The sequence below is a fragment of the Pristiophorus japonicus genome, chromosome 19, assembly GCF_044704955.1.
Source record: "Pristiophorus japonicus isolate sPriJap1 chromosome 19, sPriJap1.hap1, whole genome shotgun sequence".
Lineage (NCBI taxonomy): Eukaryota > Metazoa > Chordata > Chondrichthyes > Pristiophoridae > Pristiophorus > Pristiophorus japonicus.
Window position 1 is genome coordinate 1,009,841 of NC_091995.1, and position 14,606 is coordinate 1,024,446.

General features: G+C 49.2%; 1 protein-coding gene across 3 annotated transcripts in view; it reads left to right on the forward strand.

Moving 5' to 3' along the window:
- The window catches only part of vps52 (VPS52 subunit of GARP complex), a 72,934-nt gene that overhangs the window by 28,516 nt on the left and 29,812 nt on the right, over positions 1-14,606 (forward strand). For all 3 annotated transcript variants that reach the window (XM_070861112.1, XM_070861111.1, XM_070861113.1), the window contains 3 exons: positions 3,891-3,991; positions 4,396-4,528; positions 5,608-5,665. In XM_070861112.1, coding sequence (XP_070717213.1) covers positions 3,891-3,991; positions 4,396-4,528; positions 5,608-5,665 — 292 coding nt within the window. The remainder of the gene's footprint in view (positions 1-3,890; positions 3,992-4,395; positions 4,529-5,607; positions 5,666-14,606) is intronic.

Here is a 14,606-nt window from a genome sequence, read left to right on the forward strand (position 1 = left end):
GACAAAATCCTTGGCACATGGTATGAGGGGAAATGTATGGCTAGAACATTGGTTGGTGAACAGGAGACAAGGGGTTGGTGTTAATGGGTGTTGCTTGGATTGGAGAAGTGTTGGAAGTGGTGTACCTGCAGGGATCGTTGCTGGGTCCACTGATGTTCCCTGCCAGGGCAGCACGTGATTGAAATTTGCCGGTGACACAATGTGGGGGGGTTTGCAAACAGCACTGGAGAACAACAACAACAACAACTTGTATTTATAGAGCGCCTTTGACGTAGTGAAACGTCCCGAGGCGCTTCACAGGAGCATTATGAGATTAAAAATTTGACACCGAGCCGTACAAGAAGAAATTAGCGCAGGTGACCAAAAGCTGGGTCACAGAGGGAGGTTTTAAGGAGCGTTTTGAAGGAGGAAGGAGAGGCGGAGAGGTTTAGGGAGTTCCAGAGCTTGGGGCCCAGGCAGCTGAAGGCTGAAGGATGTTAAAAAGACTTGGAGGATATTTTGGGCTGGATTTTCGGCTGTGAAGTTATGGGGGTGATAATGGCGGCGGGGCGGTAAAGTTTGCGCCCGGGAACAGTTTGCGCCTCAGTGGGTAAGTTTGGGCAGCGGGGACCTGAGTCAGGGGGGGCAGCGCTAAGGGAGGCGTTGTACATCTCTCGTCGGGCGTTAGGATGGGAAATTCCTTAGCTAGAGCGCCGGGCCGGGAGCGCTCCCAGAGATGCCGGGGAGGGGGGGAAACTTAAAAACTCTTTTCCCCCCCCCCCCACACAAAAACATTCCCAAAACATTGCCCACGACACCACAACACAAATTAAAAGAAAAAACAATCGCTGTTACTTTAGGAGACCATTACTCACCTCTCCGCTGACGGGATGGTTGGACCTTCCTGATTTCCCAGGCGGGCAGCAAGAGGTGCATTCTGGGGCGTAAGGGTCGGGTGGGTGTCGCGACCAGGGGGCGTGACACACCCGGCGCAACTCTTCCTGGCGGTGCTGCTGTGCGCTGCCGCTAAACCCGACCCGAGGATCGCTGCGGGGCGCTGGAGGCTGACCCCCCCAGAACGTCTCAACACCCGGCCATTACCGTCACTAAACCCGACCTGAGGATCACTCTGGGGCACTGGAGGCTGACTGACCCCCCCCCCCCCCAGAACGTCTCAACACCCGGCCATTGCAGTCACTAAACCCGACCTGAGGATCGCTCTGGGGCACTGGAGACTGCCCCCCCCCCCCCAGAACGTCTCAACGCCCGGCCACTGCGGGGCACTGAAGGCTGACTGACCCCCCCCCCCCCCCAGAACGTCTCAACGCCCGGCCATTGCAGTCACTAAACCCGACCCGAGGATCGCTGTGGGGCGCTGGAGACTGACTGACTCCCCCCCAGAACGTCTCAACGCCCGGCCATTACCGTCACTAAACCCGACCCGAGGATCGCTGTGGGGCGCTGGAGACTGACTGACCCCCCCCCCTCAGAATGTCTCAACACCCGGCCATTGCCATCACTAAACCCGACCTGAGGATCGCTGTGGGGCGCTGGAGACTGACTGCCCCCCACCCCCTCCCCCCCAGAACGTCTCAACGCCCAGCCATTGCCGCTCAGGGGCGAAAAACAGAGCGGAGAAGGCCCGAAAATCCAGCCCAATAGATGAACAGAATATGGCAAGGCAATGGTTGGAATACAGTTAGCGGGCTGACTGCTGCTTTGCTTGTCCCATTATAGAAAAAACATTCTTCACCATCATCATCATAGGTGGTCCCTCATATCGAGGGTGACTTGCTTCCACGCCAAAAAAGGATGAATTCACAGGTATTTCAATGAAGGACCTAATATTCCAGGTACCGAACTACATGTTGAAGATGCCTGTGCTTGGATTGTTTTAACGTGGTGGCCATTGCATACCAGCCACCACACAGGCTTGACAGAGCTAGCTCTTGGTCCAGTGACAAGGAAAAAAGCATTAAATCCATAGAGAGTGTCCATCATCAAATAGGCAGTCTCACGGAATCGACTCTTAACATGAGTCCTTAGGTGGCAGAACAGTCCAATACAAGAACCACAGTCCCTGTCACAGGTGGGACAGACAGTGGTTGAGGGAAGGGGAGGGTGGGACTGGTTTGCCGCACGCTCCTTCCGCTGCCTGCGCTTGATTTCTGCATGCTCTCGGCGACGAGACTCGAGGTGCTCAGCGCCCTCCCGGATGCACTTCCTCCACTTAGGGTGGTCTTTGGCCAGGGACTCCCAGGTGTCGGTGGGGATGTTGCACTTTATCAGGGAGGCTTTGAGGGTGGTCCCTGTAACGTTTCCGCTGCCCACCTTTGGCTCGTTTGCCGTGAAGGAGTTCCGAGTAGAGCGCTTGCTTTGGGAGTCTTGTGTCTGGCATGCGGACAATGTGGCCTGCAATGTCAAGGGTGATTGCTCATGCTCAGAGCAAGGCTAATGACTGACGGAGGGGAGAAAATGGGCTTAAATAAAAACCAGAAAATGCTGGAAATCTCAGCAGGTCAGGCAGCATCTACGGAGAGAGAAACAGACTTAACGATCAACGGGTCAACGACCCTTTGTTAGAAAGTTGGCTTTCGTGCAATCTGATGGCTGTGTGTAAATGTACTATGTGGGTTCGTACTCCGTGAAAGGATTCAGGTTCAATCCCTAGTCTCTGCTAAATTAGCTGTCTCCACCAGGGTAACCAATGGGTACTAACAATTGGTCTCTATTCCTGGAATAGGGAGGGTAAACACTGCAATACCAAACCTATGTACTCTAAATTCATAAGAACATAACAAAAGAACATAAGAAATAGGAGCAGGAGTAGGCCATACGGCCCCTCGAGCCTGCTCCGCCATTTAATACGATCGTGGCTGATCTGATCATGGACTCAGGTCCACTTCCCCGCCCGCTCCCCATAACCCCTTAATCCATTATCGGTTAAGAAACTGTCTATCTCTGTCTTAAATTTATTCAATGTCCCGGCCTCCACAGCTCTCTGAGTCTGTGAATTCCACAGATTTACAACCCTCTGAGAAAAGAAATTCCTCCTCATCTCAGTTTTAAATGGGCGGCCCCTTATTCTAAGACCATGCCCCCTAGTTCTAGTCTCCCCCATCAGTGGAAACATCCTCTCTGCATCCACCTTGTCAAGCCCCCTCATAATCTTATACGTTTCGATAAGATCACCTCTCATTCTTCTGAACTCCAATGAGTAGAGGCCCAACCTACTCAACCTTTCCTCATAAGTCAACCCCCTCATCCCCGGAATCAACCGAGTGAACCTTCTCTGAACTGCCTCCAAAACAAGTATATCCTTTCATAAAAATGGAAACCAAAACTGCACACAGTATTCCAGGTGTGGCCTCACCAATACCCTGTATAACTGTAGCAAGACTTCCCTGCTTTTATACTCCATCCCCTTTGCAATAAAGGCCAAGATTCCATTGGCCTTCCTGATCACTGGCTGCACCTGCATACTAACCTTTTGTGTTTCATACACAAGTACCCCCAGGTCCCGCTGTACTGCAGCACTTTGTAATCTTTCTCCATTTAAATAATAACTTGCTCTTTGATATTTTCTGCCACAGTGCATGACCTCACACTTTCCAACATTATACTCCATCCGCCAGATTTTTGCCCAATCACTTAGCCTGTCTATGTCCTTTTGCAGATTTTTTTGTGTCCTCCTCACACATTACCTTTCCTCCCATCTTTGTTCATACCTGGAGTGCATGATCTCTTCCTCCCACTGCCGTTGTTGGCATTCAGCAGCATCACATGGTCATGATTTTACCAAGAATATATACAGCTGAAGCAAGCAGTTCGTGACACAACTGCATTTGAAAACAAAAAGGAGGCTGCATTCTGTACTGAAAAGGGTTAATTATTTTGCTGATTTTGTTCAGGCTGTTTCAAAGATCCGGGAATTCATTCTCCAGAAGATCTACTCTTTCCGGAAGCCAATGACCAACTACCAGGTTCCCCAGAATGCATTGCTCAAATACAGGTCAGGGATGTGCTTTCAGCATTCGCTAATCTCTGCTCACTCACCGAGCGGGGAATGGGAGGGTTCGGGTTGGACATCCATTTTACCCCCCGTCCCATTTACCACCCATTTTACCCCCCCCACCACCTGTCCCATTTACCCCCCATTTTTACCCCCCGTCCCATTTACCCCCCATTTTTACTCCCCGGCCCATTTACTTCCCATTTTACCATTCCCCCCCTCCGTCCCATTCACTCCCCGTTTATTTCGAGGGAGGGTAAAATTGGTCATCGATCCTGAACCGGCCCATTTCCCAGCTCGGGACAGTATTAAAATCTCCCCTCCCACCATGTCTCTCATTGCTCTTTACCTGCTGACACTTTTGCAAATTTGCAGTCACTGCTTTTTTTCCGGTCACTCTCCAGATTTTTCTACCAGTTTCTTCTGGCGAATGAGCGTCACGTGGCAAAGGAGATCCGCGACGTGTACGTTGACACGATGAGTAAAATCTACTTCTCGTACTTCAAGTCGTACACCAGCAGACTGATGAAAGTGCAGGTCAGACACTTGCTGCCTTGTATCCAGTATCAGCACATTGCGCGCGTTTATCTTGAATTGCTGCCCACAGAACGGAAAATATTGTTGATTTTGGAGTCCGAGAGTGCGTTAAGAAACCCTGGGGCAGAAATCGCCCCTCTCCTTACCATCGCAAATCGGCGGCCAGGCTGTGGAGTGGACTGGCCGCCAACCTTTGGTGGGATGGCTGCTGATTGCCCAATTGTCCTCCCGAGTTTTCCCGGCGGTGCCTCGATTTCCCCCTCCCCCCTCCCCTTACCGTTCGGTTGCTGCCGATCCGTCTTAAGTGGATCATCACCTGTGCGCACTGCCGATCTATCTCGCCCACCCCAGACGGCGACATTCCTCTCGGAAAATCTTGGGCCCGCCCGGCGGTGCCAAAACCAGCTTTTTTTCCGGTAGTCCAGTGAGGCTGTGGCCTTCTCCAGCGGGCGGTGCGGCTTTCCTTAAAGGGGACGGTGCACTGCCGCGGCAGCCACGTTTTTTTTGTCAGCCGACTGCCATGTTGGCCTGACAATTACGCCCCCCCCCCCCCTGGGCTTGGCCGGGCCGCCAACAGGCAGCCTGGCACTCCCCACCCCCTCACAGGTGCCAGGTCTCTGGCCCGGCCAAAACCCTCCCTGGTAGCCCCAGTGGGCCGAAGTTTTTAAATCGCGAAGGCCCTCCCCTTTAAGTGACACGGCACCCTGGTGATGTCATCGCGCGCAGTGACTCCGTATGCCCGCCCCCCCCCCCCCAAATTCCGCACCTCAGTTGCTGTCACTGCCGCGTCTTTGCCCCTCGGGTGTTGTCACCGCCCAAGAGCCGAATGTCGTTCAAGGGGCGACCTGAACCACAGCTGCGGTAAAAACCATCGAAACAGGGTGCGAGCACCCTGTTTCTGGCAGTGGGCAATTTCTGCGCCCCTATTTCTCAGGACTGGGGGGTGGGGGGGTGCGGTTTCTATGTGAACGTGTTCACTCTCCTGTTTGCATTCTCCATCAGGCTGTAAGTTAGTGGTGATGTTGGCTGGAAAGCCGATTAGGATAGATTTGTACTGATCTCGCTCTATCCTACTCTAGTATGAAGAGGTGGCTGACAAAGACGATCTGATGGGTGTTGAGGACACAGCAAAGAAAGATATCCTTTGCCAAAGTTGACACTGTTTTTACTGTTGTGATTTGCAGTTAATGTAAAGACCATAAGCATTTTTAAACTAAAGTCTGCTATATTTCACAGAACATATAAAGTATACACCAATAACAACAAACTGTATCTATATAGCACCTTTAACATCGTAAAACATACCAAGGTGCTTCACAGGAGTGTTAGCATCAATAGATATGTGAAGAGCAAAAGATTAGTGAAGACAAACGTAGGTCCCTTGTAGTCAGAATTAGGTGAATTTATAATGGAGAACAAAGAAATGGCAGACAAATTGAACAAATACTTTGGTTCTTTCTTCACTAAGGAAGACACAAATAACTTCCTGGAAATACTAGGGGACCGAGGATCTAATGAGAAGGAGAAACTGAAGGAAATCTTTATTAGATGGGAAATTGTGTCAGGGAAATTGATGGGATTGAAGGCCGATAAATCCCCAGGGCCTGATAGTTTGCATCCCAGAGTACTTAAGGAAGTGGCCCAAGAAATAGTGGATGCATTGGTGATCATTTTCCAACAGTCTATTGACTCTGGATCAGTTCCTATGGATTGGAGGGTAGCTAATGTAACCCCACTTTTTAAAAAAGGACGGAGAGAGAAAACTGAATTATAGACCGGTTAGCCTGACATCAGTAGTGGGGAAAATGCTGGAATCAATTATTAAGGATGTAATAGCAGCACATTTGGAAAGCAGTGACAGGATCGGTCCAAGTCAGCATGGATTTATGAAAGGGAAATCATGCTTGACAAATCTTCTAGAATTTTTTGAGGATGTAACTAGTATAAGGGAGAACCAGTGGATGTGGTGTATTTGGACTTTCAAAAGGCTTTTGACAAGGTCCCACACAAGAGATTTGTGCGCAAAGTTAAAGCACATGGTATTGGGGGTAATGTATTTACGTGGATAGAGAACTGGTTGGCAGACAGGAAGCAAACAGTAGGAATAAATGGGTACTTTTCAAAATGGCAGACAGTAACTAGTGGGGTACCACAAGGTTCAGTGCTGGGACCCCAGCTATTTACAATATACATTAATGATTTAGACGAAGGAATTGAATGTAATATCTCCCAAGTTTGCAGATAAGTTTAAGCTGGGTGGCAGTGTGAGCTGTGAGGAGGATGCTAAGAGGCTGCAGGGTGACTTGGACAGGTTAGGTGAGTGGGCAAATACATGACAGATGCAGTATAATGTAGATAAATGGGAGGTTATCCACTTTGGTGGCAAAAACAGGAAGGCAGAATATTATCTGAATGGTGACAGATTAGGAAAAGGGGAGGTGCAACGAGACTTGGGTGTCATGGTACATCAGTCATTGAAAGTTAGCATGTAGGTACAGCAGGCGGTGAAGAAAGCAAATGGTATGTTGGCCTTCATAGCTAGGGGATTTGATTATAGGAGCAGGGAGGTCTTACTGCAATTGTACAGGGCCTTGGTGAGGCCACACCTTTAATATTGTGTTCAGTTTTGGTCTCCTAATCTGAGGAAGGACGTTCTTGCTGTTGAGGGAGTGCAGCGAAGGTTCACCAGACCAATTCCCGGGATGGCAGGACAGACATATGAAGAAAGACTGGATCGACCAGGCTTGTATTCACTGGAGTTTAGAAGGATGAGAGGGGATCTCATAGAAACATATAAAATTCTGATGGGTTTAGACAGGTTAGATGCGGGAAGAATGTTCCCGATGTTGGGGAAGTCCAGAACCAGGGGTCACAGTCTAAGGATAATGGGTAAGCCATTTAGGTCTGAGTTGAGGAGAAACTTCTTCACTCAGAGAGTTGTGAACCCATGAAATTCTCTGCCACAGAAAGTTGTTGAGGTCAGTTTGTTGGATATATTCAAAAGGGAGTTAGATATGGCCCTTACGGCTAAAGGGATCAAGGGGTATGGAGAGAAAGCAGGAAAGGGGTACTGAGGGAATGATCAGCCATGATATTGAATGGTGGTGCAGGCTCGAAGGGCCGAATGGCCTACTCCTGCACCTATTTTCTATGTTTCTAAACAAAATTTGACACCGAACCTTTAAGGACAAATGAGGGCAGGTGGTCACAGAGGGAGGTTATAAGGAGCGTCTCAAAGGAGGAAAGAGGTGAAAGGTGGAGAGGAAATTTTAGGCCTAGGCAACAGAAGGCACGGCCACCGATTGTTGAGCGATTATAATCAGGGATACTCAAGAGGGCAGAATTAGAGGAGCGCAGCTAAAACAGTTAGATTAAAACAGCACAGATTAAACGTACAATTTTGTAATTAAAGCAATAGACAGTTTAAGGATATTTACAGCGGCTATACTGCAGGAATTAATGAGCAATAAATAAATAACTTTTATTTATATATCATCATCATAGGTAGTCCTTCGGAATCGAGGAAGACTTGCTTCCACTCTTAACGTGAGTCCTTAGTTGGCTGAACAGTCCAATACAAGAACTACAGTCTCTCTCAGGTGGGACAGACAGTGGTTGAGGGAAGGGGTGGGTGGGACTGGTTTGCCGCATGCTCCTTCCGCTGCTTGTGCTTGGTTTCTGCATGCTCTCGGCGACGAGACTCGAGGTGCTCAGCGCTCTCCCGGATGCTTGGGGGTCCTTGTGCATGAATCCCAAAAAGTTAGTTTGCAGGTGCAGCAGGTAATCAGGAAGGCGAATGGAATGTTGGCCTTCATTGCGAGAGGGATGGAGTACAAAAGCAGGGAGGTCCTGCTGCAACTGTACAGGATATTGGTGAGGCCGCACCTGGAGTACTGCGTGCAGTTTTGGTCACCTTACTTGAGGAAGGATATACTAGCTTTGGAGGGGGTACAGAGACGATTCACGAGGCTGATTCCAGAAATGAGGGGGTTACCTTATGATGATAGATTGAGTAGACTGGGTCTTTACTCGTTGGAGTTCAGAAGGATGAGGGGTGATCTTATGGAAACATTTAAAATCATGAAAGGGATAGACAAGATAGAGGCAGAGAGGTTGTTTCCACTGGTCGGGGAGACTAGAACTAGGGGGCACAGCCTCAAAATACAGGGGAGCCAATTTAAAACCGAGTTGAGAAGGAATTTCTTCTCCCAGAGGGTTGTGAATCTGTGGAATTCTCTGCCCAAGGAAGCAGTTGAGGCTAGCTCATTGAATGTATTCAAGTCACAGATAGATAGATTTTTAACCAATAAGGGAATTAAGGGTTACGGGGAGCGGGCGGGTAAGTGGAGCTGAGTCCACGGCCAGATCAGCCATGATCTTGTTGAATGGCGGAGCAGGCTCGAGGGGCTAGATGGCCTACTCCTGTTCCTAATTCTTATGTTCTTATGCACTTCCTCCACTTAGGGCAGACTGGTCTTTGGCCAGGGACTCCCAGGTGTCGGTGGGGATGTTGCACTTTATCAGGGAGACTGAGGGTGTCCTTGTAACGTTTCCTCTGCCCACCTTTGGCTCGTTTGCCGTGAAGGATTTCCTTTATTTATATAGCACCTTTGATGACCTCAGGACGTCCAAAAGTGCTTTACAGCCAATGAAGTACTTTTGGAGTGTAGTAACTGTTGTAATTTGGAAAATGCAGCAGCCAATTTGTGCACAGCAAGCTCCCACACACAGCAATGTGATAATGACCCAGATAATCTGTGTTTTAGTGATGCTGGGTGAGGGATAAATATTGGCCGGGACAGGAATAATGACATTGAATAATCAATTGGCCTGGACTGTGTAGGTGAGCGAGAGAGAAGAGCAGCAGCCTCACAATGAAAGTGGGCGCTTGTGTCCATACACTGCATCGCTTCAGGTGAAGAGGGAACTCATCACCTGCATTCATAGAAACATAGAAACTAGGAGCAGTAGTAGGCCATTCCGTCCTTCGAGTCTGCTCCGCCATTCAATATGATCATGGCTGATCCTTTATCTCAACGCCATATTCCCGCTTTTTCCCCATACCCCTTGATACCTTTTGTGTCTAGAAATCTATCTGTCTCCCTCTTAAATATATTCAGTGACTTGGCCTCCACAGCCTTCTGTGGTAGAGAGCTCGGAGCAGCGCGAGTCCGGGGTCGGCGAGAGGCCTATAAAGGCCAGCGGGAGCTCGGAGCAGTCAGTCGAGGAGGCGGGAGCTCGGAGCAGCGCGAGTCCGGGGTCGGCGAGAGGCCTATAAAGGCCAGCGGGAGCTCGGAGCAGTCAGTCGAGGAGGCGGGAGCTCGGAGCAGCGCGAGTCCGGGGTCGGCGAGAGGCCTATAAAGGCCAGCGGGAGCTCGGAGCAGTCAGTCGAGGAGGCGGGAGCTCGGAGCAGCGCGAGTCCGGGGTCGGCGAGAGGCCTATAAAGGCCAGCGGGAGCTCGGAGCAGTCAGTCGAGGAGGCGGGAGCTCGGAGCAGCGCGAGTCCGGGGTCGGCGAGAGGCCTATAAAGGCCAGCGGGAGCTCGGAGCAGTCAGTCGAGGAGGCGGGAGCTCGGAGCAGCGCGAGTCCGGGGTCGGCGAGAGGCGTACCGGTGCAGCTACAGGGAGAAGGCAAAAAAACAAAGGTGACGTCACAGCCTAGGGGGTAAGTGATTGGCTGGTGATTGGTGAGTAGTTTTTCTTTTTCTTCTTATATTGGTCAGTAACTTTTAACATTGTTATTACCAGTTTAAGTGTATCTAAGGGTTAAGTCATGGCAGGAGAGCTCGGTCGGGTGTTATGCTCCTCCTGTACCATGTGGGAACTCAGGGACGCTTCCGGTGTCCCTGACGACTATGTGTGCGGGAAGTGTATCCGCCTCCAGCTCCTGACGGTCCGCGTTACGGAATTGGAGCTGAGGGTGGATTCACTCTGGAGCATCCACGATGCTGAGAATGACGTGAGTATCACGTGTAGTGAGTTGGTCTTACCGCAGGGAAAGGGTCCACAGCCAGATAGGGAATGGAAGACCAGCAGGAAGAGTAGAGCAAGGAAGGTAGTGCAGGGGTCCCCTGCGGTCATCCCCCTGCAAAACAGATACACCGCTTTGGGTACTGTTGAGGGGAATGACTCATCAGGGGAGGGCAGCAGCAGCCAAGTTCATGGCACCGTGGCTGGCTCTGCTGCACAGGAGGGCAAGAAAAAGAGTGGGAGAGCGATAGTGATAGGGGATTCAATTGTGAGGGGAATAGATAGGCGTTTCTGCGGCCGCAACCGAGACTCCAGGATGGTATGTTGCCTCCCTGGTGCAAGGGTCAAGGATGTCTCGGAGCGGGTGCAGGACATTCTGAAATGGGAGGGAGAACAGCCAGTTGTCGTGGTGCACATTGGTACCAACGACATAGGCAAAAAAAGGGATGAGGTCCTACGAAACGAATTTAAGGAGCTAGGAGCTAAATTAAAAAGTAGGACCTCAAAAGTAGTAATCTCGGGATTGCTACCAGTGCCACGTGATAGTCAGAGTAGGAATCGCAGGATAGCGCAGATGAATACGTGGCTTGAGCAGTGGTGCAGCAGGGAGGGATTCAAATTCCTGGGGCATTGGGACCGGTTCTGGGGGAGGTGGGACCAGTACAAACCGGACGGTCTGCACCTGGGCAGGACTGGAACCAATGTCCTCGGGGGAGTGTTTGCTAGTGCTGTTGGGGAGGATTTAAACTAATATGGCAGGGGGATGGGAACCAATGCAGGGAGACAGAGGGAAACAAAAAGGAGCCAAAAGCAAAAGACAGAAAGGAGATGAGGAAAAGTGTAGGGCAGAGAAACCCAAGGCAAAGAACAAAAAGGGCCACTGTACAGCAAAATTCTAAAAGGACAAAGGGTGTTAATAAAACAAGCCTGAAGGCTTTGTGTCTTAATGCAAGGAGTATCCGCAATAAGGTGGATGAATTAATTGTGCAAATAGATGTTAACAAATATGATGTGATTGGGATTACGGAGACGTGGCTCCAGGATGATCAGGGCTGGGAACTCAACATTCAGGGGTATTCAACATTCAGGAAGGATAGAATAAAAGGAAAAGGAGGTGGGGTAGCATTGCTGGTTAAAGAGGAGATTAATGCAATAGTTAGGAAAGACATTAGCTTGGATGATGTGGAATCTATATGGGTAGAGCTGCAGAACACCAAAGGGCAAAAAACGTTAGTAGGAGTTGTGTACAGACCTCCAAACAGTAATAGGGATGTTGGGGAGGGCATCAAACAGGAAATTAGGGGTGCATGCAATAAAGGTGTAGCAGTTATAATGGGTGACTTTAATATGCACATAGATTGGGCTAGCCAAACTGGAAGCAATACGGTGGAGGAGGATTTCCTGGAGTGCATAAGGGATGGTTTTCTAGACCAATATGTTGAGGAACCAACTAGGGGGGAGGCCATCTTAGACTGGGTGTTGTGTAATGAGAGAGGATTAATTAGCAATCTCATTGTGCGAGGCCCCTTGGGGAAGAGTGACCATAATATGGTGGAATTCTGCATTAGGATGGAGAATGAAACAGTAAATTCAGAGACCATGGTCCAGAACTTAAAGAAGGGTAACTTTGAAGGTATGAGGCGAGAATTGGCTAGGATAGATTGGCGAATGATACTTAGGGGGTTGACTGTGGATGGGCAATGGCAGACATTTAGAGACCGCATGGATGAAGTACAACAATTGTACATTCCTGTCTGGCGTAAAAATAAAAAGGGGAAGGTGGCTCAACCGTGGCTATCTAGGGAAATCAGGGATAGTATTAAAGCCAAGGAAGTGGCATACAAATTGGCCAGAAATAGCAGCGAACCTGGGGACTGGGAGAAATTTAGAACTCAGCAGAGGAGGACAAAGGGTTTGATTAGGACAGGGAAAATGGAGTACGAGAAGAAGCTTGCAGGGAACATTAAGGCGGATTGCAAAAGTTTCTATAGGTATGTAAAGAGAAAAAGGTTGGTGAAGACAAACGTAGGTCCCCTGCAGTCAGAATCAGGGGAAGTCATAACGGGGAACAAAGAAATGGCGGATCAATTGAACAAGTACTTTGGTTCGGTATTCACTAAGGAGGATACAAACAACCTTCCGGATATAAAAGGGGTCAGAGGGTCTAGTAAGGAAGAGGAACTGAGGGAAATCTTTATTAGTCGGGAAATTGTGTTGGGGAAATTGATGGGATTGAAGGCAGATAAATCCCCAGGGCCTGATGGCCTGCATCCTAGAGTACTTAAGGAGGTGGCCTTGGAAATAGCGGATGCATTGACAATCATTTTCCAACATTCCATTGACTCTGGATCAGTTCCTATGGAGTGGAGGGTAGCCAATGTAACCCCACTTTTTAAAAAAGGAGGGAGAGAGAAAACAGGGAATTATAGACCGGTCAGCCTGACCTCAGTAGTGGGTAAAATGATGGAATCAATTATTAAGGATGTCATAGCAGTGCATCTGGAAAATGGTGACATGATAGGTCCAAGTCAGCATGGATTTGTGAAAGGGAAATCATGCTTGACAAATCTTCTGGAATTTTTTGAGGATGTTTCCAGTAAAGTGGACAAAGGAGAACCAGTTGATGTGGTATATTTGGACTTTCAGAAGGCTTTCGACAAGGTCCCACACAAGAGATTAATGTGCAAAGTTAAAGCACATGGGATTGGGGGTAGTGTGCTGACGTGGATTGAGAACTGGTTGTCAGACAGGAAGCAAAGAGTAGGAGTAAACGGGTACTTTTCAGAATGGCAGGCAGTGACTAGTGGAGTGCCGCAAGGTTCTGTGCTGGGGCCCCAGCTGTTTACATTGTACATTAATGATTTAGACGAGGGGATTAAATGCAGTATCTCCAAATTTGCGGATGATACTAAGTTGGGTGGCAGTGTGAGCTGCGAGGAGGATGCTATTAGGCTGCAGAGTGACTTGGATAGGTTAGGTGAGTGGGCAAATGCATGGCAGATGAAGTATAATGTGGATAAATGTGAGGTTATCCACTTTGGTGGTAAAAACAGAGAGACAGACTATTATCTGAATGGTGACAGATTAGGAAAAGGGAAGGTGCAACGAGACCTGGGTGTCATGGTACATCAGTCATTGAAGGTTGGCATGCAGGTACAGCAGGCGGTTAAGAAAGCAAATGGCATGTTGGCCTTCATAGCGAGGGGATTTGAATACAGGGGCAGGGAGGTGTTGCTACAGTTGTACAGGGCCTTGGTGAGGCCACACCTGGAGTATTGTGTACAGTTTTGGTCTCCTAACTTGAGGAAGGACATTCTTGCTATTGAGGGAGTGCAGCGAAGGTTCACCAGACTGATTCCCGGGATGGCGGGACTGACCTATCAAGAAAGATTGGATCAATTGGGCTTGTATTCACTGGAGTTCAGAAGAATGAGAGGGGACCTCATAGAAACGTTTAAAATTCTGACGGGTTTAGACAGGTTAGATGCAGAAAGAATGTTCCCAATGTTGGGGAAGTCCAGAACCAGGGGTCACAGTCTGAGGATAAGGGGTAAGCCATTTAGGACCGAGATGAGGAGAAACTTCTTCACCCAGAGAGTGGTGAACCTGTGGAATTCTCTACCACAGAAAGTAGTTGAGGCCAATTCACTAAATATATTCAAAAGGGAGTTAGATGAAGTCCTTACTACTCGGGGGATCAAGGGTTATGGCGAGAAAGCAGGAAGGGGGTACTGAAGTTTCATGTTCAGCCATGAACTCATTGAATGGCGGTGCAGGCTAGAAGGGCTGAATGGCCTGCTCCTGCACCTATTTTCTATGTTTCTATGTTTCTATGTTTCCACAGGTTCACCACCCTCTGAGTGAGAACATTTCTCCTCATCTCGGTCCTAAATTTCCTGCCCCGTATCCTGAGACTGTGACCCCTTGTTCTAGACTTCCCAGCCCCGGGGAAACATCCTCCCCGCATCCAGTCTGTCCAACCCAGTCAGAATTTTATACGTTTCAATGAGATCCCCCTTGGTGGTGGGGGGAGTGAATGTTGAAGGTGGTAGATGGGGTGCCAACTAAGCGGGCTGATTTGTCCTGGGTTGTATCGAGTTTCTTGAGTAT